This window comes from Saimiri boliviensis, chromosome 17, assembly GCF_048565385.1.
Source record: "Saimiri boliviensis isolate mSaiBol1 chromosome 17, mSaiBol1.pri, whole genome shotgun sequence".
Lineage (NCBI taxonomy): Eukaryota > Metazoa > Chordata > Mammalia > Primates > Cebidae > Saimiri > Saimiri boliviensis.
In genome coordinates, this window is record NC_133465.1 from 15,977,329 (window position 1) to 16,002,008 (window position 24,680).

General features: G+C 41.0%; 2 protein-coding genes and 1 pseudogene across 28 annotated transcripts in view; 2 read left to right on the forward strand and 1 right to left on the reverse strand.

The window, feature by feature from the left end:
• Nucleotides 1-4,448, forward strand: part of TTC19 (tetratricopeptide repeat domain 19) — a 30,866-nt gene extending 26,418 nt beyond the window's left edge. The window contains 3 exon segments of the mRNA XM_039475904.2: nucleotides 871-1,025; nucleotides 2,354-2,516; nucleotides 3,053-4,448. Coding sequence (XP_039331838.2) covers nucleotides 871-1,025; nucleotides 2,354-2,516; nucleotides 3,053-3,186 — 452 coding nt within the window. The 3' untranslated portion in view covers nucleotides 3,187-4,448.
• A 3,091-nt stretch (nucleotides 4,449-7,539) lies between these two features.
• NCOR1 (nuclear receptor corepressor 1) overlaps nucleotides 7,540-24,680 on the reverse strand; it is a 182,392-nt gene continuing 165,251 nt past the window's right edge. For 26 of the 27 annotated variants that reach the window (XM_074388228.1, XM_074388230.1, XM_074388224.1 and 23 more), the window contains 5 exons: nucleotides 22,915-23,057; nucleotides 16,223-16,276; nucleotides 15,220-15,441; nucleotides 10,156-10,335; nucleotides 7,540-8,073 (listed from right to left, as the gene is read on the reverse strand). In XM_074388228.1, coding sequence (XP_074244329.1) covers nucleotides 7,886-8,073; nucleotides 10,156-10,335; nucleotides 15,220-15,441; nucleotides 16,223-16,276; nucleotides 22,915-23,057 — 787 coding nt within the window. In that variant the 3' untranslated portion in view covers nucleotides 7,540-7,885. The remainder of the gene's footprint in view (nucleotides 8,074-10,155; nucleotides 10,336-15,219; nucleotides 15,442-16,222; nucleotides 16,277-22,914; nucleotides 23,058-24,680) is intronic. The other variant, XM_074388218.1, reaches the window with a different exon arrangement.
• LOC141581803 (large ribosomal subunit protein P1 pseudogene) lies at nucleotides 15,439-22,920 on the forward strand (annotated as a pseudogene).

Consider the following 24,680-nt stretch of genomic DNA (forward strand, 5'->3'; position numbering starts at 1 on the left):
TTTAGTAACATAGTCTTCCTTAAACTCTGTATGCCACTTGTAAGATTTCTGAAAACTGAAAACATGGAAGGAAAAGGGTTTGATACGAACAACAGCTTTGCTGTTAAATAAACCCAACTGAACATACTCACTTGGTTGTCTACTAATTTGTTTCCTAAGATTATCTAAGGTAACCTCTTTTTCTAGTCTTTTGTTGTGTGAACATTTACCTTGTACTGAGAGTTTGCAGAACTTCCATATAATCTTGCTTATGACCATTTCTGCATTATTTGAATCATCTATTAGAAGTCTTAGCCAGGTTGATACAGGTTACTGTGCTCTAGATCTATGTTTTCCAATTCTTTTAATGTGGCATTAGGTGTTTTAAGCTTGTTCTTTTTCAGACACTGTATGGTCAATTCTTGAATGTGTTGAGAGATGCTGTGTCATTGTAAGTTTTCTTCTTTTCTGAATGGATTAGCTTTTTAAAATTTTACCTTGCATTCTTTAAATTCAGCTTGTGACTTTGTACTTCAGGATTTTGAGTGTTCTGTTTTCTTACTGCATTGCTTTTCTTATACCCTGCAGATTTTTCATTGGCCTTAGACTTCTTGTTGTTAACTCATTCTTCTTTATCTTCATTTGTTTCTGCTGAATATTGTTTCAAACTAAAAATAACATTCCACATTTTAATTGATGTGTGGACTCAATCTGCTTAAAATGTAGGGTGAAGTTCCATGATTCCAGCTAGTCTGGAATATGTCATTTAACTGGATGTTAATCCACCTACGTTGTTCCCTAAGTGACATGTGGGTCCCGGTCTGCTGACATATTTGTGGGTCCTGGTAACAACGATTTGGGTAGACTTGCTGATTCCTCTTCTCTCCTTAGTGGAAGAGAAAGCCAATACACACCTCCTCCTGGGCATGTGCTTAGACGCCTGTGCTCGCTACCTTCTGTTCTCCAAGCAGCCATCACAGGCACAAAGGATGTATGAAAAAGCTCTGCAGATTTCTGAAGAAATACAAGGAGAAAGACACCCACAGGTAAGGGAGGAAAACATAGAAGAGGAAATATAAAACAAAGGCTTCAAATTGACGGGTGTGAAATGTCACACTCATTGGGAACAGAATCAGCAGATGGTCCTAGATCCTCCTTGCTCCCCAGTCTACTCATTTTCTTACCACCAGTACCCTCACCCCAACCACTTGTTTCAGAAAAGATTTGGGACTAGTTATCAGTTACTGGGTCTGTCCAAAACATGTGCATGAGCCATGGTTTGCACAACAGAGCAACCTTTCTGCAAGGCAGGACTGGTCAGGCTTCAAAGGACACAGCACAGTATTTCAGAGTGGTGTCTGTATATACCCCCATTAGAATCTTTATGAGGAACATTTTAATACACAAATATCCTCGCCTTCCTTGCCCCCCAGTTAAAATGGCAGGAGGTGAGGGAAAGAATCAGGGACCACATTAGAAACACTTTTTAAATCATTGGCTATTATAGAATTTAAGTATACTGTGTAAAGCTCTGTTAGAACACTAACACATTGAATTGAAATCATCATCTTTTTGGGTCTGTCCTCCATCAAAATAAGTTCATAGATGTAAGGAGTGCATCGCTTTGGCTATGAATGCTTGCTATTCCCAATGTAAGACAACTTTAACTGAATGTGTCCCAAGGCTGGGGTATATTGGTAGGGTAAGTAATACGTTTTGGAAGAAAAGGGAAGTTGAGCTATGAATTATCTCCATGAAAGGGATTTACAGCTTATTATGAAGAGTCTCCAAATGGAGTGAGGAATAATAAGCAAGCACAGAATTCATATCTCCAAGTACTAGAGTCAGGGGGCTTAAAACATGGCATCAGTGGGGAAGAAGGTATGAAAATCTACCTCTTATAGTAGCTAGATTAAAAAAAAAAATTCTTACTGGGCATTCTCCTAAAATAGGTTGTGCATTTCTTGTTTCTGATGAGCCTCAGGGTTATCAGCAGGAACAACATAATACAGTGGAGCTCCAGAGGCAAACCAACCATAAGGGGCTGGCTTCTCAAAGTTGCTCAGCCTTAACTGGGATCATATATACAGCTTCTGTTACTTTTCATTTGGTGCTTCTAATTGGGTAATTAGTTGGAATAAGGTGTATCCGTTCCCTAATTTCCAGATTTGAATTTCTCAAAAGGTCAAACTAACATTCTCCACTGTACAATGTGATTAACAAATTCCCACAAATTTCTTAAAGGCTGATATCTCTCATCTTTTGTGGAATGCTAGGAAAAATTAAATCATATATTCACAGTTGGATGAACCCCACATTAACATTCTATGCAGGCATGTTTTTAAAGAAAACACTTTTTTTCTTTTACATATAGACGATTGTGCTGATGAGTGACCTGGCTACTACCCTGGATGCACAGGGCCGCTTTGATGAGGCCTATATTTATATGCAAAGGGCATCAGATCTGGCAAGACAGATCAATCATCCTGAGCTACACATGGTACTCAGTAATCTAGCTGCAGTTTTGATGCACAGAGGTAGGTAGCAATGGAAACTTAACTGACTTGCTTTAAGGGAGGGATGTCACTGAATTGGTAAATTTGTGAATGGTGTGTAGGGAAGGCAAGGGCCAGTGAAGAAACTCGTACATTAAAAGGCTGGTTGAATAATGGCAGAAAAAAGCCGAGGTATTAGGTTGAAGTACGATTGTGCTCAATTCACAAAACTTCTACAGGCCTGCACTAGCCCATCGAATCCCATCAAGCTGCAGAAAACTTTGCGATGACAGTCCCTCATTTTCAGAAACCTGGGATGACAGGTGTATTACACATACCCCCATTCATGAAATCTTTGGCTAATTGAGGACCCCAGGATATACTGGAAAGGACGGTTAGAAATTCCACAGAATTCAGTGAAGTCCAGCCTGTCAGATGGGGATGAGATGAGGCAGCACCAGCCTGTCACTTCATAAGCACACAGTAAATTATCCCTATATGCTCATTAGTCCTCTCTCTTCAGAATCACCTTGAAAACATACACTTTCTTACTATCCCTTCTCTCTGGGTTGTTTTAGAACGATATACACAAGCAAAAGAGATCTACCAGGAAGCACTGAAGCAAGCAGAGCTGAAGAGAGATGAAATTTCTGTACAGCACATCAGGGAAGAGCTGGCTGAGCTGTCAAGGAAAAGTATACCTTTGACTTAAATTCTGTCAAGCTCTAAATCCATTTTTGTGTAGGGAGAATTATGTCTAGTAATGCAGAAGAATAGCTATTATTCCTGTGTCTGTGGCACCCAACTCAATGGCTTAAATGTCGTTTTTGATATTCAGCTTTCCTCAATTTCGCTTTAGTGAAGGACGAGTTATATGCCCTGCCATTTTTGTATTTTAAAGGAAAAATGACTTTCATTCCCAATGATTATGATCTTTCAGGACTGCTATTAAGTAATGGTTTCAGTTGTAACATATGACTAGGTGCTGTCCTGCCGGTCTAAGTAGAACTGTAGATTAATACGGGCTGGCTTTCCTGTGGGTTGTGGGTGTGGTGATTCAGCCTGGCATTTCTATCAATTTGTGGTCTACTGATTTGCTGCCCTCTCTTCTCTTACTTTATCAATATCTGGCAAACTGACCAGAATTACGTTTCTCATGGCAAAGGAGGATTATGGTGAGTTTTTCTTATAATCTGTTTCATGAAGCACAATGTGGAATTTACTGCATAAAAGAGAAAAAGTAATAGTTTCCTACCAGCATCCAGCATGAAGTTTTAAAGTGGGAATTGGGCATGTGACGTATATAGCACCCAAATTTTATTTGAATTTAAATAAAAGTGAACCATATTTATCTGGTTATATAAAACTACTTAAAAATAGAGGTGGGCTAGAAAGAATGATGTAACCTTTTGTCAGTGTTATCTGAGCACTCTACTTCCCAGCCTTAGTCACACAACTGAGTCATCTCAAGTACTCTTTAAGGACACCACATGCCCAGGGCTGAGTCAGAATAGGGCCCTACAGGTGTATTTCAAAACTTGTAATTCTGATGTGTACTGCTGGTATAGTTGAACTACTGACCTGGATCTTAGTCCTAGCCTTTTTGCTTTTGTGATTTCAGTATCTTCATGTGTGAAGTAGGGAAACACTGAGATTCTTTCTTAACCAAGGTGTTCGGTTAGATGACTTTGAATGAATAGACTGCTGTGCTCTTAAAAGAGCTTATCACATTGCCTCAAAGTAAAGTATGTAAAGATACATAGGTGGATGCTCTTACCTCAGCAGTTGTACAAATATATCTTGAGCTATTTACCTAAGGGAAAAGACAGTTTTTCTAGGCACCATGAAGGAATACTGAAACTGTTGGTATGCCTGTGTGGGTGGGATGTGAGTGGGACGGATAAACTGATATTTTTGGTTCGTATGTACATACTGGAAGAATCTTTTCGTAATAAACGAGACTACACAACAATATTGTACGTATCCCAGTAATCTTTGCATTTCTCAAAAAACAAAACAAAAACAAAAAACTTCCTGAAGAATTAATTACACCAGAAAACACCGGAAACCCTGAGGTCCAAATCCTCAGGGATTGGACTAAAACTAGAATTTTGTTCTGTCTAATCACATATTATTTACCACCCAGATAATGCCGTTAATCAAGTCTAGCTCAGAGAGATAAATACAATATAAATCAGACTGTCAGTAGAAACCAGTATTAACATATGGTGATTTCTTTAAAAAATTACTGTCAACTACTTACCTTTTGCATTGAGAATGTTTTTACCTTTTCACAACTTGCAGGGGTTACTGAAAGGTTTTTCATTGCAAGTTTTATTTATTAATTAATTTTAAATCATCCACAGTAATTAAATTCATGGTCCGGTTGTTGGAAACACTAGGAGTTTTCAGGACAGTCTCTTCATGTGGGTGTTCTCATTACAGTTCATTTGCACTGTTGTAAAATAAGGTACTGAAGCAAAAGGAGGACTCATCTCCTTTACTGACTGGTCCAAACTCAAAAATGAATTGGCTAAAATTATATGACTAAATTTTTGGACTGTCCAATGGTCAGGAGTTTTTCAGGGCATATTTTAAAAATAGAATTGGTGTACAAAAATTAAAGTATTAGGAAATTTCCTAAACATGCACTGTAAAATTGGCTGTCAGAATATTTCTATGAAGCGTATTTGGGAGACTTTAGTTCTGAGTGTTAAAAAAACTCACGTGTAAGGATATAGTGTCACAACACTGAAATCTAAGCCTACAAATACCAGGCCTTGGTTTGCAGTGACCTTCAGTAAGTTGTCAGGTACTGCTCCGTGCTGTGCTTACCACTTAAATCATGTTAAGGTGAACCTCCATAGGTAAGCCATGTGAGAATTTGGTCCTTTCATATTTTTTTTTTTTTTTTTGGAACCAAGAACTGTTACTGGATTTTAACTCTCATTCTGAGATTTCTTCTCCAGATGATGGTAAATAAAGTAATACGCACATGCATTATGATGAGGATGGAGTGAGTGGTTCACAGCAGCTCGCCTTCGGGTCCTCAAATGGAACTGCAAGAGCAAAAAGTTAGGCTCTGATCGACATGTTCTCAGAAACTATACAGTTGACCTTCAAACAATGCAGGAATTAGGGACATGGACCCCCTAAGTAGTCAGAAATCCACATCTAACTTTGTCTCCTCCAAAACGTAATGCCTACTGTTAACCAGAAGTCTTACGGATAACACAGTTGACTGACACATATTTTGTGTATGTATTATATGCTATATTCTTACAATAAAGTAAGCTAGAGAAGAGAAAATGTTATTAAGATTATAAGGAAGAGAAAATATATTTACTATTCATTAAGTGGAAGTAGATCATCATGAAGGTCTTCATCCTCATCAGCTTCATGTTGAGTAGGCCGAGGAAGAGAAGGGGTTGGTCTTGCTCTCTCGGGTGGCAGAGGTGGAAGAAAATCCGTGTATAAGTGGACCCACACAATTCAAACCCATGTTGTTCAAAGGTCAACTGTATTCTGACTCCGAATAGCTTAAGACCCTCAGGGTCATAGAAAAATACCATCATAATCTCTTTTGTGGTAGGTTGGCAATATAAATTATTAACAAACTCTAAAATATTACCAGTACCTCAAAAAAAAATTCATCAGAAAACTGTAAAGTGGTACATTTAGTCATTGTTTTTCATTCATATTGAACTTTTTATGTGTTTACATATATCTATTGTAAAAATACTAACTTTCCAAGTAAGGGGAATGCTGAGCACTAAGCCTGATCTAAAGTTTATGTTGGAGACCTCAGGTATACGGGAGTGGAACAGGGACAGAAATGAAAGATTTCACTGAAGATATGTGGGCTTATGGCCTATCTCTGTCACTAATTTAACTACATGGGCAAAGTACTAAACCTGTGTCTTCATCCCAACATAGGGATTAGACACTAGTGATAGGAGGGTCTTGGGCAGTAGCTAATCATAGAGCTGCTCCCTTAAAAGCCTTGAGTATTTCTGTTTAAAAGTTTAGGTCTCCTTTAAAGTCTGTAAAGTGCTAATTTTTATCCTGAGAGATTTATTTCTCCCCTTTCCAGTTGCCAGTGGCATTCTCCCAAAACTGTTAGTATCTGTATGTTATGGAAAGGTACGTAAATGCTATGATAAATTGTATGAAAGAAACTTTAAAATTCCGCAAGCAATTCTTAAAACTGGCCCTCTAGTACCATAATTAGTTTAGAATTCCATCTTTTAAATTATTTGCACCTTGAGAATCTGTGAAATGAAACATTTAGCAGTAAACTCTTGTCCCAAGGAAGCAAAGTGAGAGTAAGTGCCGATCCGGAGCAATGTGGAAAAGGGCTGTGTTCACCGTGAGTTTCTCAGGATGCAGCACGAAGCACATCTAAGTACTACATAGATCATTATCTTTTAACTTGACCAATCATAGCAAACTAAGGGAAAAATACGTAAGCGTTTTCTTTGGAACCTGAGACACCAGGAGCCTTAAACCACAAATAATCTACTATAGCTATGGACAGGGTAGTCAAATTTATTTCAAAACAAAAGCTTTGTTGGGCTGCATCAAATGCAGGAGGAAAGGAATACTTAGGGGCGTGGTTAAATTACCAGTGTGCATAACAGTGAGGTATGCCTCAAATAAGCTTTTAAAACTTTATAAACTGAACTAGAACATACCCATGCAGTAATATTTTTTCAGTGCTACTAATGGGGAAAAAAAAATTAAAGCCTGCACTGGAAATTTACAATATGGCAGAATTTGTTACTTCTACCTTTTGACTCTAATGTACAGATTTTATGACAGGGTCTGTGTTAAAAATCTAAACATTTCCACAAGATTTTAAACATCACTGGAAAGCTGAATTTAGAGGAAACAAAATCAGATAAAAGTACAATGCCCGTGACAGCCAACATTATGTAACTGGGCTGTATGAGGTTGTTGAGAAGGCTAGGGTTAAAAAGATAGACAAAAAGATTTTTAAAAATCACCCCCAAAGTTGATGCGCTGATTTGAACATAAGTACACCAGATACTACAGCAAGGGGATATACACTGCAAAAAGATAATCTATTTACAGAAGAGTGATTTTTTAAAGACATTATGGTTTTCTTTACAAACAGATGTAAGAACAGGAACTGTCCACTTTTTAAAAACTCTACATTTCAACCCTCCACTATTATAGTCTACTGAATTGCCTATATCAAAGGCAGTTTTTTGTTTTTTGTTGACTCTCCAAATAAATTTCCATCATTTCTTCATCATCTGTGGGCTGGCTGTCCTGAAAAGTCTCAGGGCATGTCACAGGAGGGCAGGGTTTTGACCTGCTACTAAAAATTAAACCATCAAAAACTGGAGATCCTTTTCCTGCACCCTGTTCGTCTCACTTCGTGCAGTTCAGTCATCACTATCCGACAGGGTCTCATACTGTGCTGAGAGGAGCGGGGCAGGCTCTCGCTCCCAGATCCTGTTCTGTTGGTGAGGAGCTGCTTGGTTCACAGCAGACGGAGCACATGCAATCGGTGTTGGTGGCGTACTGCTTAGCATCCGCATAGTCAGAGGGTTATAGGGAAACTGAGTTGAGCCTGACAAAAGAAAAATTAGGTTTACGTTGTCATGAGCATACCTTCTATTTCATCCAATCCAACTTTTGTAGGATAGAGTAGAACAGGATTACTCTAAAGTGGTCATGTGACACCATGAGAACAAAATGAATACAACATAGAAGGGCCAAAGTCTCACCACTTAAATCCTAGCCAATGATATGTAGCAATCAGTTTGAGTCCAAAAAAGAAGAGTAACACAAGGAGCATATGGGTAAGGGCCGCTGAGCCCGGAAGAGAAAGCTCAGGATAGATTTTTAGTTAAGTCTGTAACTATCAGGTGTTTCCATAGAGAATCCAAGTGGAACTATTAAGTATTAAGCTCTAATTGAAACACGCGTCAGGTTATACCCAGAGCTTTCTTAACTCTTCAAGAGAAATGCAAAAGTATCAAAGCACAAGTAGCCAGGAGTGTAAGCAGACTGAAGGGCAGCAGGATGCATGTCATCTGCTGACTCTCACTAAGCAGATTTTAAAAGTATAAAGACAGACATGAGGTAATTAATGAACACTGCTACCCTTCATCAGTTTCTAGATGTTTACCTGTCCCCAGAAAGCCTCCTACAGCTTAAGAAACCCCCCAAACATAAAACATAACCATTTCATCAAATAGTCAATCTCAGGTATGGTCTAATAATACTTCCCCAAGAAAGATTTGAGAAGCAGCAATCACTGGTCTAGGCTGAAAGCTTTCAAATTCAAACACAACCACTTTGCATGTGGCATGAGTTTTATAATGCAAAAGCCTGATATAATTTATATATGTCTTAAGGGGGAGGGCACATTTCAGATTTTTTTCAGTGACATGTATTTAATCCTAAGGAAAAGAAGGCTTATAATTCTCTGAAACTTTAAAATCCATAATATCCCAGTTTTATTTAGAAAGTCTGTTACTTTTTAAAGCTACCATGATGATAGTTATGTTACGTTTTTAAAGTTTACAAATAGGCACAAAATACAAAATAGTATCCTGGAGTATTACTTTTCAGCAGTTTGTGTAAATTACTTTTCAGACAGATGACAGCTTTTTGTTTTTAAGTTGGAGTCTCACTCTGTCGCCCAAGCGGGTGCAGCGGTGCAATCTCAGCTCACTGCAATCTCTTGCCTCCCAGGTTCAAGCAATTCTCCCACCTCAGCCTCCCGAGTAGCTGGGATTACAGGAGCCCACCACTGCCCCTGGCTAATTTTTGTATTTTTAGTAGAGACAGAGTTTCACCATGCTGGCCAGGCTGGTCTTAACTACTGACCTCAAGTGATCTGCCCGCTTCGGCCTCCCAAAGTGCTGGGATAAACAGGCATGAGCCACCACACTAGACCAGATGATGGCTTTTTAAGCTAGTCTTCTCATTTCTAATTTTGATTTCTTAGTATTTCCCTAAGAACTTCCTCTAAGAATGCCAATGTGAAAGGTGAAGTTCTCTTAGAAGTGGCATGGTACTTTCAGGTACAGTTCTCAAAGAACTAAAACGGCATTGTTTGCTTTGCAGATAGTAAATGTTCACTACCAGTGTAATACAGAAGTGAGAACGGATGAGATTATTTTTTCATAGCTCTTCCTTTGTTTACGGTAATTGGGTTTTGCATTCTAAAAATGTTTCAGGTTATATGTGCATTCAGTTTCTATTCTGGGTGTCTGCATTGGTTGATGTCTGTGATACCAACACTTTGGGATGCCAAGGCAGGAGGAATGAGTTCAGGAGTTTTGAGACCAGCCTGGGGAACAGTGAGATCTCATCCCTACCAAAAAAAAAAAAAATTAGCCAGGCATGGTGGTGCACACCTGCAGTCCCAGCTACTTGAGAGGCTCAGGTGGGAGGATCACCTGAACCTCAGAGGTTGAGGCTGCAGTGAGCCATGATCATGCCATTACACTCCAGCCTGGGTGACAGAGCAAGACCACCCAAAAAAACACTTCTATTCTGGAAAGTGGAACCTATTAATTAAACAGAAATGGAATATAGGTTTCCAAATTAGAAAAATTGCTGAATGTTGAAGAACTAATAACCAAGACATTGATATAAGTTGCTTTGTCTCGTTTTCTAACAGTTAAAGCAGGCTCCTTACCTGTTGAAGAGGGTCTGTCTTCCCAGGCCCACCCTGGCGTCTGCCTATGGTAATCCCCTTCTGAATGTACAGAGGAGACTGAAGACGGCCGTTCGGTTCCTAAGTAGCCTTGCCCAGGGATAGGAGATTTAGATTTCCTGCTGTTTGACTTGCTGATCAGCTTTGGTTTGCAAACTCCTCCTAAAAGTGAAATTCAGTTTAAAGTATTACTATATTTAAGTTCTCAAAAATCACCCAAATGCTAATGATTATACAGTGCTAAATGAAAAAAAGCAGAATGGTAACATGAAGAATCCAGACCCTAGTACTCAATGAAATAAAACTCTGTAGGGATACCTCAGAGATACTGAGGGTTCAGCAAGTCAGAATCATTTTGCTGATGGATGGTCTTGCCTGCATGTGGATGGCTGCTGACTAATCCACATGGTGGCTGCCGAAGGCTGGGGGTGGCCGTGGCAATTTGTTTTTTTTTATGAAAGATTTATTTGTAGCATGCAATGACAGCATTTTACCCACAGCAGAACTTTCAAAATTGGAGTCGATCCTTAACCCTGCTTTATTAATTGGGTTTATGTAATATTCTAAATCCTTTGTTGTCATTTCAACAATGTTCACAGCATCTTCAGAGGCAGAGTCAATCTAAGAAACCACTTTCTTTGCTTACTTACTCCTAAGAAGCAACTCCTCATTCATTTCAAGTTTAATCATGAGATTGCAGCAATTCAGTTACATCTTCAGGCTCCACTACTAGTTCTAGTTCTCCTGGTCTTCTTTTTTTTCTTTTTTAAGGCAGGGTCTCACCTCTGCTGCTCAGGCTGGACTGCAGTGGCACAATCACAGCATACAGTTTCCGAAAGCCTCAACTTCCTGGGCTGAAGCAATCCTCCCACCTCAGAACCAAGTAGCTGGGACCACAGGTGTACACCACCACACTCGGCTACTTTTAAAAATTTTTGCAGAGATGGGGTCTCAGTATGTTGCTCAGGCCAGTGTCAAACTCCTTGAGTCTACTGCCTCAGCCACCCAAAGTGCTGGGATTACAGGTATGAGCCATCATACACGGCCCCTCTCGCTATTTCTCCTACAGTGACTCCCTCCACTGACGTCTTGACCTCTTCCTAAGTTATCCATGGGAGTTGGAATCATCTTCCAAACTCCTGTTAATGTTGATACTCTGACCTTCTCCCATGAATTACAAATGTCTTTAATAGTATCTAAAATGGTGAATCCTTTTCAGAAGGTTTTCAGTTCACTCAGATCCATGAGAGGAATCACTGTGGCAGCTATAGCCTTACAAAATGTATTTCTTAAATAATAAGACCCGGAAGTGGAAATTATTCCTTGATCCATGGGCTACAGAATGGATGTTGTGTTAACAGGCATGAAAACAACATCTTCTTGAACCTTTCCAACAGAGCTCTTGGGTGATTAAGGTGCACTGTTGACGAGCAGTAGTAGTTTGAAAGTCATACTTTTTTCCTAAGTAGTAGGTCTGAACAGTGGGCTTAAAATATTCAGCAAGCCATTCTGTAAACACATGCTGTCATCTAGGCTTTGCTCCGTTTCTAGAGCACAGGTGAGTTGACCAAGCAAATTCTTAAGTGCCTTAGGATTTTCAAAACGGTAAAGGAGCACTGGCTTCAACTTAAAATCAACACCTGCATTAGCCCCTAACAAGAGAGTCAGCCTGTCTTTTGAAGTTTTGGACTGTTCCAGTAGAAGGCTGTTTTGTCTGTATGGAAGACTTGTTGTTGAATGTAGCGACCTTTATCAATGTTCTTAGCTAGGTCTTCTGAGTAACTTGCCACAGAGTCTTCATCAGCACTTTGTCCCTCACCTTGCACTTTTATGTTAGGGAGAAAGCTTCAGCCTCTCAGCCAGCCTCTGCTAGCTTCAATCTTCTCGTGCTTCCTCACCTCTCTCATTAGAACTGAGGAGTTGGGGCTTGGAACAGGATTAGGTTTTGGCTTAAGGGAATGTTGTGGCTGGTCTTTGGTCTTCTATCCAGACCACTAAAACTTTGTGTATCACAAAACACTGTTTTGCTTTCTTACCATTTGTGTGTTCACTGGAATAACACTTTTAATTTCCTTCAAACACTTTTCCTTTGCTTTTACAATTTAACTAATTGTTTAGTGCAGGTGTCCCCAAACTTTTTACACAGGGGGCCAGTTCACTGTCCCTCAGACCGTTGGAGGGCCACCACATACTGTGCTCCTCTCACTGACCACCAATGAAAGAGGTGCCCCTTCTTGAAGTGTGGCAGGGGGGCAGATAAATGGCCTCAGGGGGCCGCATGTGGCCTGCGGGCCGTAGTTTGGGGACGCCTGGTTTAGTGCATGAGGTCTAGCTTTCTGCCTGTCTTGGCTTTCAACATGCCTTTTTCACTAAGCTACTAAGCTTAATCATTTCTAACTTTTGATTTCAAGTGAGAGACTTGTGACTCTTCACTTGAACACTCAGAAGCCATCATAGGCTTATTAACTGGTCTAATTTCAGTATTGTTGTGTGTCAGGGAATAAGGAAGCCAGAGGAGGTGAGAGACAGGGAACAATTGTCAGTGGAGCAGTCAGGACACACACCACCATTTTTTTTTTTTTTTTTTTTGAGATGGAGTTTTGCTCTTGTTGCCCAGGCTGGAGTGCAATGGCACGATCTTGGCTCACTGCAACCTCCGCCTCCTGGGTTCAACTGATTCTCCTGCCTCAGCCTCCTGAGTAGCTGGAATTACAGGCATGTGCCAGCAAGCCAGGCTTATTTAGTATTTTTAGTAGAGATGGGGTTTATCTGTGGCTGGTCTCGAACTACTGACCTCAGGTGATCCGCCTGCCTTAGCCTCCCAAAGTGCTGGGATTACAGGCATGAGCCACTGCACCCCAGCCAAGTCTGCCATCTTATACGGGCGCTGCTCATGGTGCCCAAAACAATTACAGTATCCAAGATCACTGATCAGTCACAGAGATAATAATCATGAACAAATTTGAAATATTGTGAGAATTACCAAAATGTGACAGAGACAAAAAGGAGATGCATGATATTAGAAAAATAGTGCTGACAGACTTGTAGAATTGCCACAAATCTACAGTTAAAAAAACACACACACACAATAAAACAAGGTATGCTTGTATTTAAAAGAAAGCCAGAATTTCACTTGTAGCAATCAAAACAAAAAAAACAAGGGTCGTCCTCCTGCCATTAATTTTAAAACGTGGTAATTAAGGAACTGAAATTTCTGAAACTTCAAGGCTTCTTTACTGGCCTCAAAGAGTACAGAAACTATTGAAGAAAGAAGGCAGGGTGACAAAAATCATACCTCATAATGACCAACCTCCCTTTCCAACTAGAGTTAACAACACAGCACACAAAGAAACAGTATGTAAAGGAAAAAGTGCAAAACAAAGCTTCTTTATGCTACTACAGGACTTGAGCAGAGGCTCAGCAAGTATTGGTAGCCCTTTCTATTTTCCCGGACTTTGCAGCTGATGAACTCAGCAGAAGTTCACGTAAATGAGACACCTCTGACTGTGCTCTAGAAGAAAACGTGAAAAAGATCTCAGAAGAGATCAGAGCCCAGGTCACCAGCAGACACTTTACTCAGTCCCAGCAGAACAATTTCACACTGCCCCAAATTCCCATACAACCCGTACAGTATAATTGCCTGTCACCAGTCTTATAATGTTAAAACACACACACACTTAAAGCCAATAAAAATTTGGAAGGTAAGAACAGAAAGAAGAAGATGATGCTTATTTTTCAGAGCAGGAAGTAAACTGATAAGGTCTTAAAGTTAACATGTATAGGTTTTTTGGTGGTTTTTTTTTTAAGACCTTTAATCTTTTTCTTAACCACAGTATCTAAACTAAAACAGAAACTGCTGAATTTCAAGTAATGTTCAAAAGCATAAGAGATACTAGTTCTCAAAATATTAAGAAAAGGGTTATAAGTTTAAAACTTAGGATTTTTTTTTTCTGTGCTTGTTTTTAACAGAACGTATAAAATCTTATACAGAGACATGTCTGAAACAATGCTTATCAGATAGAAGCACTAGCATTCTGCATGGTGTAACTTGAAGAGTTGGGTTTTTTTCTTCCCTTTTTTCAGACAGGGTCTTACTTTGTCATCTGGGCTGGAGTGCAGTGGCACAATCCCAGCTCTATGAAACCTCTGCCTCCTCGGGCTCAAGTGATCCTTCCACCTCAGCCCCTACAAGTAGCTGGAATTACAGGCACAAGCCACCAGGCCCAGCTAGTTTTTGTATTTTTTGTAGAGATGGGGTTTTCACCATGTTGCCCAAGCTGGTCTTGAACTCTAGAGCTCAAATGATCCACCCACCTTGGCCTCCCAAAGTGCTAGGATTACATCTTTTTTCCTAATTTTTTCTCTGGCATACGATTATTTAATTTTAATTTACTAATGTATTTATTTAGAGATGGAGTCTTGTCGCCAGGCTGGAGTACAGTGGTGTGATCTCAGCTCACTGCAACCTCTGTCTCCTGGGTTCAAGCGATTCTCCTGCCTCAGCCTCCTCAGTAGCTGGGACTACAGGCCTGCGCCACCACACCCAGTCATTTTTGTATTTTTAGTAGAGACAGGTTTCAGTATGTTGGCCAGAATGGTCTCCATCTCTTGATCTCGGGATCTGCCCACCTCAGCTTCCCAGAGTGCTGGGATTACAGGTGTGAGCCACCACGCCCCACCAGCTTACAACTGTTTTATACTGAGCCTGATTTTTGCAGTTAAATCATTTTTATTCAAAAACATTATATTTGTGTTACAATTACAATGTAGCATGTATAAATGAGGACTAGAAGCAAACAAATAAAAAAATGGACATCCCAGGAGGGTGACACTTTGTGTAATTTTCTTCCTTTTTATTTCTGTTCATGTCATTATAATGTCTTGGTAAGTTTTTAAAAACATTTTTTAAGTAACTGAAATGCTAAGAGGTGACCCTGAGCACATAAAGACATAAATGAAATCTCTCGGTGATGCACTGGAACTTGGGAAATAAACTGGATTTGAGGGGGGAAAAGCAGCAGAAAAGCACTAAAATGAAAGCTGTACCTGAATGAGGTGATGGGTCCCCTTCCTCTCTCCGTGTCTCACCACTGGTCACAACTGAGGTGTTGGCAGTACCAGACACTACTCCCATAGGCTGGGACATGACAACTCCATGATCCTCAACTTTATCATCAAAGCTTCCCATAAGAGCCTTCCTGATAATGTCTTCTAGCCCGAGATTACTGGCAGGATCGGCAAAAGAATGGCCTCTAGAGCTAACTGAGCCTGAAAGAGAATCAAAAGCATTTCCACGTTATTTCTGAAAGGCCAATCAGGAAACAAACATGAACAGTCCCTTCAGCCCACGGAATACATGTAGCACTTGGCAAGTCACCTAGAACAACACTAGGACCCACCACACAGAGACCATCTTTTTTTTGGGGGGGGACGAAGTCTCACTCTGTCGCACTCAGGCTGGAGTGCAGTGGCACGATCTCGGCTCACGGCAACCTCTGCCCCCAGGTTCAAGGGGTTTTCCTGCCTCAGTCTTCCAAGTAGCTGGGATTACAGGTACCCGCCACCACACCCAGTGAAAATTTTGTAATTTTAGTAGAGATGGCGTTTCACCATATTGGTCAGGCTGATCTCAAACTCCCAACCTCCAGTGATCCGCTCACCTTGGCCTCCCAAAGTGCGGGGAGCCACCACGCCTGGCCCAGAGATCATCTTAATCCACAAATAACTCCTTAAGGAAATTTCTTTCCAAAGTGAATCAGTCACCCACACTTCTATTAGAGTTACTCAACAGTTTTCCCAGTTCCCTGGTTTCTGACACTGTTCTTTAATAGTTTCCATTCTTTTTGTTCATTTATCTTTTCAATAGGAATTTATTGGATCTCAGTTCCTTTCTGTGCTACTGACTAAACCTTCCTTCACTAAATTATTTATTCATTTTTCATATTGGAGCAGTCACTCCCCTGGTATACAGTTGCTACTCAGTACATTTGTTGGACTGACTACTGCTATACCAATTTTGTATTGGTAAATAATGTCTTTTCAGTCTTACCTGATGTAGTAACTGCTGGCAGATTAAAGATCTCAGTTCCTGGCTGAGCAGCTGCTATATTTAAGCAAACATTTAAGTTAATTAAGATGTGATAATCATATATACCAAACTAAAGTCTCAAAAAATTCCTATAATAAAATTAATCTCTTTATTTTCCATGATCCCCACCTTTGTTTTTTCACTCATTGAGTGAAGATAAAATGGAAGAACATTCTTTTTGAGATGGCGTCTCACTCTGTTGCCCAGGCTTAGTTTTTTAAAAGGAAATCAGGAAATAGGTAAGTAGGAACATCAAAAGAGGATTAGTAAGCTGCGTGCAGGGGTACGCTTCTGGTGCCCCAGCTACTCAGGAGGCTGAGGCAGTAGGATTGCTTGAGCTCAGGAATTTGAGGCCAGCCTAGGCAACACAGTGAGACTCCCCCATCTGTTAACAAAAAAGGGAGGGGAAAGTGAGTAAATAAAGGAGCAATGTAACCCAGAAAAAGGGGAAGAAGGTTTGCACTGCTGGAGAAACAAATAGGAAAATGCTGTTCTTAGAACAGGAATCAAGGCTTTCTAACGAAGAAGAAATCTTGGACTCTGAGATGACCACAGCAAGTACCCAGGCAGCCTGGGATTAGATCCAGAGGAAAGCTGCCTCAGTGGATACTACAAAAATGACTGTGTGTTTCCCTGTATGGCTAACTAGAAACTCAGGATATCTGCTGGAAAAAAAGACTGTTAGTCCTTTTCATTTCTGCTGACTGTGCAACTTGTAATCTCCAGTTTGAAAAACAGCGTAAGACCTGTGAACCACCTATATAATAAAGCAGTGTGCCTTTATTATAGGGGAAGACTTTAGGACATAAATGGTGTTTCTGTCATTCCTGACTTGATGCTGAGAATTTTAGAGAGAAAAAAGGAATTCAGGAAGCCAAGTGGGTGGGCAAATGATGTCCCAAAAAAATGTGAAAACTTTTTCTTTGTTCTGAGACACAGTTTTGTTCTTGTGACCCATGCTGGAGTACAATGGTATGATCTCAGCTCACTGCAGCCTCTGCCACCCAGGTTCAAGCAATTCTCCTGCCTCAGCCTCCCAAGTAGCTGGGATTACAGGCCTCCACCACCACGTCCAGCTAAGTTGTGTGCTTTTAGTAGAGACAGGGTTTCACCATGTTGGCCAGGCTGGTCTCAAACTCTTGACCTCAGGTGATCCACCTGCCTTCCAAAGTGCTGGGATTGTAGGCGTGGGCCACTGTGCTCAGCCAGAATGTGAAGTTTCTAATGAGACCAAAGAAAGCTGGACTCTTAACCAAGGGGTGAGCACATTAAAGAAGAGGGACGAGTGCATGTGCCTAGAAACAAACTTGGTTGATCAGGGAGGCTTTAAACTGACAGAGGAGAAAAGTCTTCAGAAGAAACAGAAAACAATGGCCATGGATAATAGTCTTACTTATGAGCCAGGTGACAAGGTAAATAAACTGAGTCTGAAATAACAGAGCCTTGTTATCGTGAAGTGTGTGGAAGAGGAGTCATTCATTCATTAGATACTTAATTGAGCAGTTATTTGGCTGAATCGTAAGATTACCTTCTTACTGATCAAAAATGGTCACACAAAGACAATTTCCAATAGTTAACCAATGATAATCCTTAGATACTATGTTTGCAGAATAACCCTTCCTTGGCTTATGGGAGCTTACAGTGAGTGCAGTGTGGTACTTGCTGAGGCCATACAAATCAGAATCACCTGGGGTAGCTTAGTAAATTTTCTACATTCCTAGGGCCCCATAATTCAACTACTTAATAAGCAATCCAGGTGACTGGTACCTACTGTTGAGCAAGAATGTGGTAACTGCTCAGAAATTAGCAGAAGGGAAGGTAGACATGTGAAAGCCACCGTGGAGGCCAACTTGACAGGAGGAAGTAACTCCCATCAGGAGGCAGAGAGGCCAGGATAGTGATGGCCAGAGTGAGGGCAACTGTGGTAGGGAAGGAGGAACTTTGTGTGTGGGCAGGTAGAGTATGAATTCAGTTTTAGATGCTTAAGGAGCCAGTAAGTTAGTCAAGAAGTAATGAGGTCTGCAAAGATACGTAAGTAGAGCTTAGCAGGAAAAGCTGGACTGCAGATACAAAATTTGGGAGTTTTCAGCATACAGCTGACCATTCAAATCCCCAGAGTAGACGAGAAGACTCAGATTATAAAGCATGAGAAGAAAGGGACTAAAAAGTGAGCCCTGGGGAAAACCAACAATCAAGGGCCAGGCAAAGCAAGACTGAGCTTCTAAGGAGAGGGAACTGGCCAGAGAAGTAGAAAGAGGAGAACGCGGTATCAGAAAGCCAAGACAAGAAAGCACTTTCGGGAAAAGGAAAGTGGTTCACTATGTTAAAAGCTGCAAAGAGATCCAATAAAGTAAAATTTAAAGCATTAAGGTTTTCAAAAAAATAAAGTCATTGATGTCCTTGAGAACACTGAGTTCAGATGCAACGAGGTGAAGTGAAACTGTGCTGGTTGCTGATGGTTTTCATTTAGTTCTACTTCCCAGTGAGGGCTAAATGTGCCATGGTGGGCCCACTGGTTCTTTAATATAAATTATCTTTTCCACCATGAAAAACAGTTCTTGCAAAAAAAAAAAAAACAAAACAGACTTGCAAGCAGTTCTGTTAGTACTTTCCTTAAGACATGATTATCTCCTATTAAAGTTAGGTATTCGTTTCATCACGCATTTTCAGAGAATAGAGACCATCCATCATACTAAAATACCCAATATAGCAATATCCTACTCAAAACATTAGGCAAGAAGGAAAAACTATAAAGTAGGCTTCTTCAGTTCATACAGGGCATTTCCCTGTCAAGAGTTTACCACTTCAAGGGCAAGACAGAGACTGCACGAGAGTAAACCATACAACGGTGAAATGATCTGAATCTCAGTTCCTGGCTGCTCTGGTATCTCTAGCTCTCCATGCTCACACAAATTCATCTCTGAGTTCCGAGAGCATTTGAAAACGGGAGCATATTTTTGTTGGTGACACTTGAGGAGCTATAAATAATAAACTGTTGAAGACTGGAGATAGGAAATACTAGTAACAGTATTTTTTGAAAAGAAAGGTGGCCGGGCGTGGTGGTTCACGCCTGTAATCCCTGCACTTTGGGAGGCCAAGGCAGGTGGATCACGTGACATCAGGATTCGAGATCAGCCTGGCCAACATGGAGAAACCCCATCTCTACTAAAAATACAAAATTAGCTAGGCGTGGTGGCAGGCGAATCTCAGCTATTCAGGAGGCTGAAGCAGGAGAATCACTTGAACCTGGGAGGCAGAGGCTGTGGTGAGCCAAGACTGCACCACTACACTCCATCCTGGATGACAGAGCAAGACTCAGGTCCCCCCACAAAAAAAAGAAAGGCCATCTGCAAGCCTGATAACAACTCTGGTCAGCATTTTAAAGTATTTGTCTTTTAGATGATTTTCTTGCCACCTAAACAGAGAATCTAGTAATTAAGAGCAAGGACAAGTTCACAAACCGTGTTCAACATTTACCAGTCACACAGAGTGACAGATCTAAACACACATCCGCCAGGCAGTTCACAGTGCAAGGCCCCCACTTTCCTTTCTTTTGACAGGGTCAGAAGACTAGTACATGGTAAATTACAGAAATAAAGCAGACTACCCTTTCCTCAGCTGCTGTCACAGTGCTTGGTCTTTCTGAGAAAGCTGAGCCGTGCTGGGGTGAGGCCCTCATTTCATCACGCAACTAGCACTGTGTCCAGCAGCGCTAGCCCCACACTCGCCCACGCCATGGCCCCCGTCTCTGAACACGCCTGCATCTACTTGGCCCTCACTCTGCATGAAGATGAGGTGACCGTCTCGGAGGATAAGATCAATGCCCTCATTAAAGCAGCTGGTATAAATATTGAACCCTTTTGGCTCGGCTTGTTTGCAAAGGCCCTGGGCAGTGTCAACTTTGGGAGCCTCATGTGCCATGTAGGAGCTGGTGAACCTGCTCCAGCAGCTGGTGCTGCACTGGCAGGAGGCCCTGCCCCTCCACTGCTGCTGCTCCAGCTAAGAAGAAAGTGGAAGCAAAGAAACAAGAATCTGGGGGGGTCTGATGATGACATGAGCTTTAGTCGTTTTGACTAAATCTCTTATAATATGTTCAATACAAAGCTGAACTTTAAACAAATAAAAATAAAGAATAAAGCAGACTGTGGTATACCCAAAGTCTCTCTATCAGGACTGACCTAGGAAAAGACTGATAAGACCAGGGAGACAGTAAAAGTGAGTGTGCTGACAGAGTATGAGGAGGTTCTGATTAATACTTGCATATCGATCCTGAGGAAAGGTTCTGCCACAGAGCATTAGCTAGGGTATCTTACCAACGATCTGGCTAGGATGCTGAGTATGGAACTGTTACAAGCCAGGTGGTTCATCATTAGCAACATGGATTCTGGAGTTGGAATGCCTGGGTTTGAGCTGCAGCCTCATTACTGTGTTAACTGTGCCAGCTCTTAAACCTGAGTCTCAGTTTCCTCAGCTACAAAAGTGGAGATAATTATAATGTGTAACATGTAGGGTTGCTGTGAGGATTAAATGAGATTATATCTACACAATGCTTTGAATAGAGCTTAGCACATAGTACGTGCTAGATAACCTTTTGCTACCATTATTATTATATATATATATATATTTTTTTTTAATTATTTTTTTGAGATGGAGACTCACTCTGTTACACAGGCTGTAGTGCAGTAGCACAATCTTGGCTCACTGCAACCTCTGCTTCCCAAGTTCAAGTGATTCTCATGCTTCAGGCTCCTGAGTAGCTGGGATTATAGGTACATACCATCATGACCAGGTGATGTTTGTATTTTTAGTAGAGATGGGGTTTCACCATGTTACCCAGGTTGATCTCAAACTCCTGACCTTAAGTGATCTGCCTGCCTCAGCCTCCCAAGTGCTGGGATTACAGACATGAGCCACCACACACCCAACCAATCTTTATTTTTAATTTTTTTTTTTTTTAAAGACAGAGTCGCGTTTTGTCACCCAGGCTGAAGCGCAGTGGCACAATCTCGGCTCACTGCAACCTCCACCTCCTAGGTTCAAGTGATTCTCCTGCCTCACCCTCTTGAGTAGCTGGGATTACAGGCACATGCGACCACGCCCAGCTAACTTTTTTTGTATTTTCAGTAGAGACAGGGTTTCACCATGTTGGTCAGGCTGGTCTCAAACCTCCTGATCTGCCTGCCTGGGCCTCCCAAAGTGCTGTGATTACAGGCATAGGCCACTGCGCCCGGCCAATTATTATTTTTATTTTTGAGACATCTCACTCTGTGGCCTAGGCTGGAATGCAGTGACCCAATCATGGCTCACTGCAGCCTCAACTTCCCAGGCTCAAGCGATCCTCCCACCTCAGCTTCCCGTGTAAATGGAACCACAGGGGCGTATACTACCACGCCCAGCTGATTTTTTTTTTTTTTTTTAATTTTGTAGAGATGGGATCTCCTGGTGTTGTCCAGGCTAGTCTTGAACTCCTGGGCCCAATCAATCCTCCTATCTTGGCCTCCCAAAGTGCTGAGATTCCAGGTGTGAGCCACCGTGCCTGGCCAATGTTATATTTTTACACTGAGTTTATCAGAGTTGCATATGTATAGTGAATGACTCAACTGAAGTCCAGAAAGACACTGGTAAGGTAGAAAAAATAGCTGGACTGGAGCAAGCACAGACAGACTTGGGACTTGTCCTATACATGGAGCTAGTTATTGCAAAAGTAGAGCAAGGGCAAGGTGTGGATTAATAGTAGCCCAAGACCTTGACATCAACATTCGAACTAAGTACACTATAACTTAACAGTGTAACCAAAAAAGCTAATACAGTTTTAGGCTACTTTAAAAATGATGTCACACCTGTAACTCCAGCACTTTGAGAGGCCAAGGCAGGTGGATCATGAGGTTAAGAGATCAAGATCATCCTGGCCAACATGGTGAAACCCTATCTCTACTAAAAATACAAAAAAAATTAGCTGGGCATGGTGGTGCACCACCTATAGCCCCAGCTATTCAGGGAGGCTGAGGCAGGAGAATCGCCTGAACCCAGGAGGCAGAGGTTGCAGTGAGCTGAGATTGCGCCACTGCACTCCAGCCTGGCAGCAGAGTGAGACTGTCTCAAAAAAAAAAAAAAAAAAAAAAGATGAATTAGCATATATCATATTATACTACTCTATTCTGTATTACTTGGAACCTAGTGAAAGGCTAGGCTAAACGTTTTTGGTGGAGAATAACTGAGATGGTAGGGGTACTCATAATGAGGACATGTGATAAACAGATGATGAAACTGGGGACACTGATTGAGAGGACCCCTGAAGGACATGTCTTCAGATATCTGTGGGGATGGGCCCAAATGGACACAAGTAAGACTCATGTGTAGGGGAGAAAGAAAAACTACGGCGAGTTAATCCAGTCCCCTCTAAGGAAAAGTAGCCTAGACACAGCAGTTGTTCAAAGGGAAGCAGCACAACTTCAGAAAGGAGCGAGCTCCTGCTTCCTCATGAGAACGCTTCACGGGCTGGCAGGCACTTGAGAAGGAATGCTAGGGTCAGACATGTTGGACAGATGCCCGGTAAAAAGCCTTCAAAGTCAAGCATTATAGGAAAGGCAACACTAGAGATATCATTATTAATGCATGTTTTATTTGAGGTTCATGAAAGAAATCCCACTTACCCATATCAGAGTCACCTCCACCAGAGGAGTTCAACTTACGAAAAATCTCCTGCTTCTTTGATTTAACCATGGGTGATGTGTTTTCAAGCTTGGTAAAGAATGAAGGCAAGTAGCTTATACTCCCTGGTGAGCGGGAATCATTCCTGTTAGGGCCAAAGTTAAGTATATTACAACCACATACTCCTAATCCTGGGGACATTCCTATCAATGACAACAACAGTCAGAGAGTCCTTAGGAAACTACTGCCTCCTCATCCTGTGTTTGTGGTTACAGCCCTAAGAAACTGTATGTAATCAAAAGCCATTTAGTACATCAGTTGAGGACAGTCAAATGATTTAGCTCTCAAAATGAAATCGTAAAATTAGAATGGAGATAATCTAGAGTAAAAATTCTTAGGAAATTCAAACAGCTTATCATTATTCTCTCTGCTTAACAGCACAAACACTGATATATTCATGGTTGCCAAATAAACTGCAAACTATTTTACTAGAATTAGTTTTAAGTACACTAAAATTAAAATAGCATGCTTGCCTATAAAATAGCAAGAACTCAGATCTAAGCAATCAACAGAGATAGTAGAGGAATAAAACTGCCTATTTGTTACAGTCATTTCAAGACACCTAACAAATGAGCTGAGTTTAATAAAAAGAGTTTTGTGTTTTATACGTATTTTAAAAAACAACTTTCCCCTAACAGCTTGAGGCCACCAAGGATCTACGTAGAGCCAGAGATGAGAACAGAGGATCCAGGTCACCGACAACCTAATCCAGTCATGTGGATTTATTCATCATTCAAACATAAGACACTTACTTTATGCCAAGAAAGACAATTAAGGTGACAGGAACAGGAATAAGACATGGTCCCTGTCCTCAAAAAACTCACAAACACAGGGGGAAAAATATAAACGCATAATGAAATTGAGTATCATTCCCTCTCCAAAAATGGATTTTATTTCATTGAAAAGTAGCAATATTTAGCTGCCTAAGAAAAAATGCAATAAATTAATAGCAACACATAGCAATTTGGAGTTAGAAAGACTTTAGTTTAAAACTGGCCTTTCCCCATTAGTATCAGTATGACCATGAGCAAGGGACAGGTCTGGCACTTGGCACATCACCAGAGGGTGTTCTGCGCTAGGCAAACTGCACAAGTATGGACAGAAAGGAATTCAGGGATTAATAAGCAAAATGGTATGGACAGAGTCCAGTGTAGGGGTGAGGCAGTGGGAAGTGACGCTGAATAGGCAGCATAAACCTGGTCACGCGAGAACTCAGACGCCATGCTAAAGACTGGCTGCTGGATTCTGCATGGGTTTTAGACAAATCACTCAGGTGGAGGTATGGAGACTTACTGGAAAGGAGCCAACTCAAAGGCATCTAATCCAAATGGGGATAATAACTTAATAATTAATAGGATTGGGGTCAGGGTTAGAAAGATGTAAGATAAAATCCATTCGGAGTCCACAGTGCTTGGTGTACAATAAGCATTCAAATGTTGGCTGAATCAATACGTGACCCTTCGCCCTATACAAGAAACATTTAAAAAATACTATCTAGAAAGATTTAATTTCAAGAAGAATAATGAACAAATATTTTCTAACCTATTTAAATATTACGATATTGTGAATATTTTCTTTTTGCTAAAATCCACTAGCATTAGATTACCAGGAAAACAGACCAATGATACTCTGAGAATCCCATCCAGACATAAAAGCCCAAAGTAGAAAAACGGCACTAACTTAAGGAAATGTTAAAGCATGAGCACCC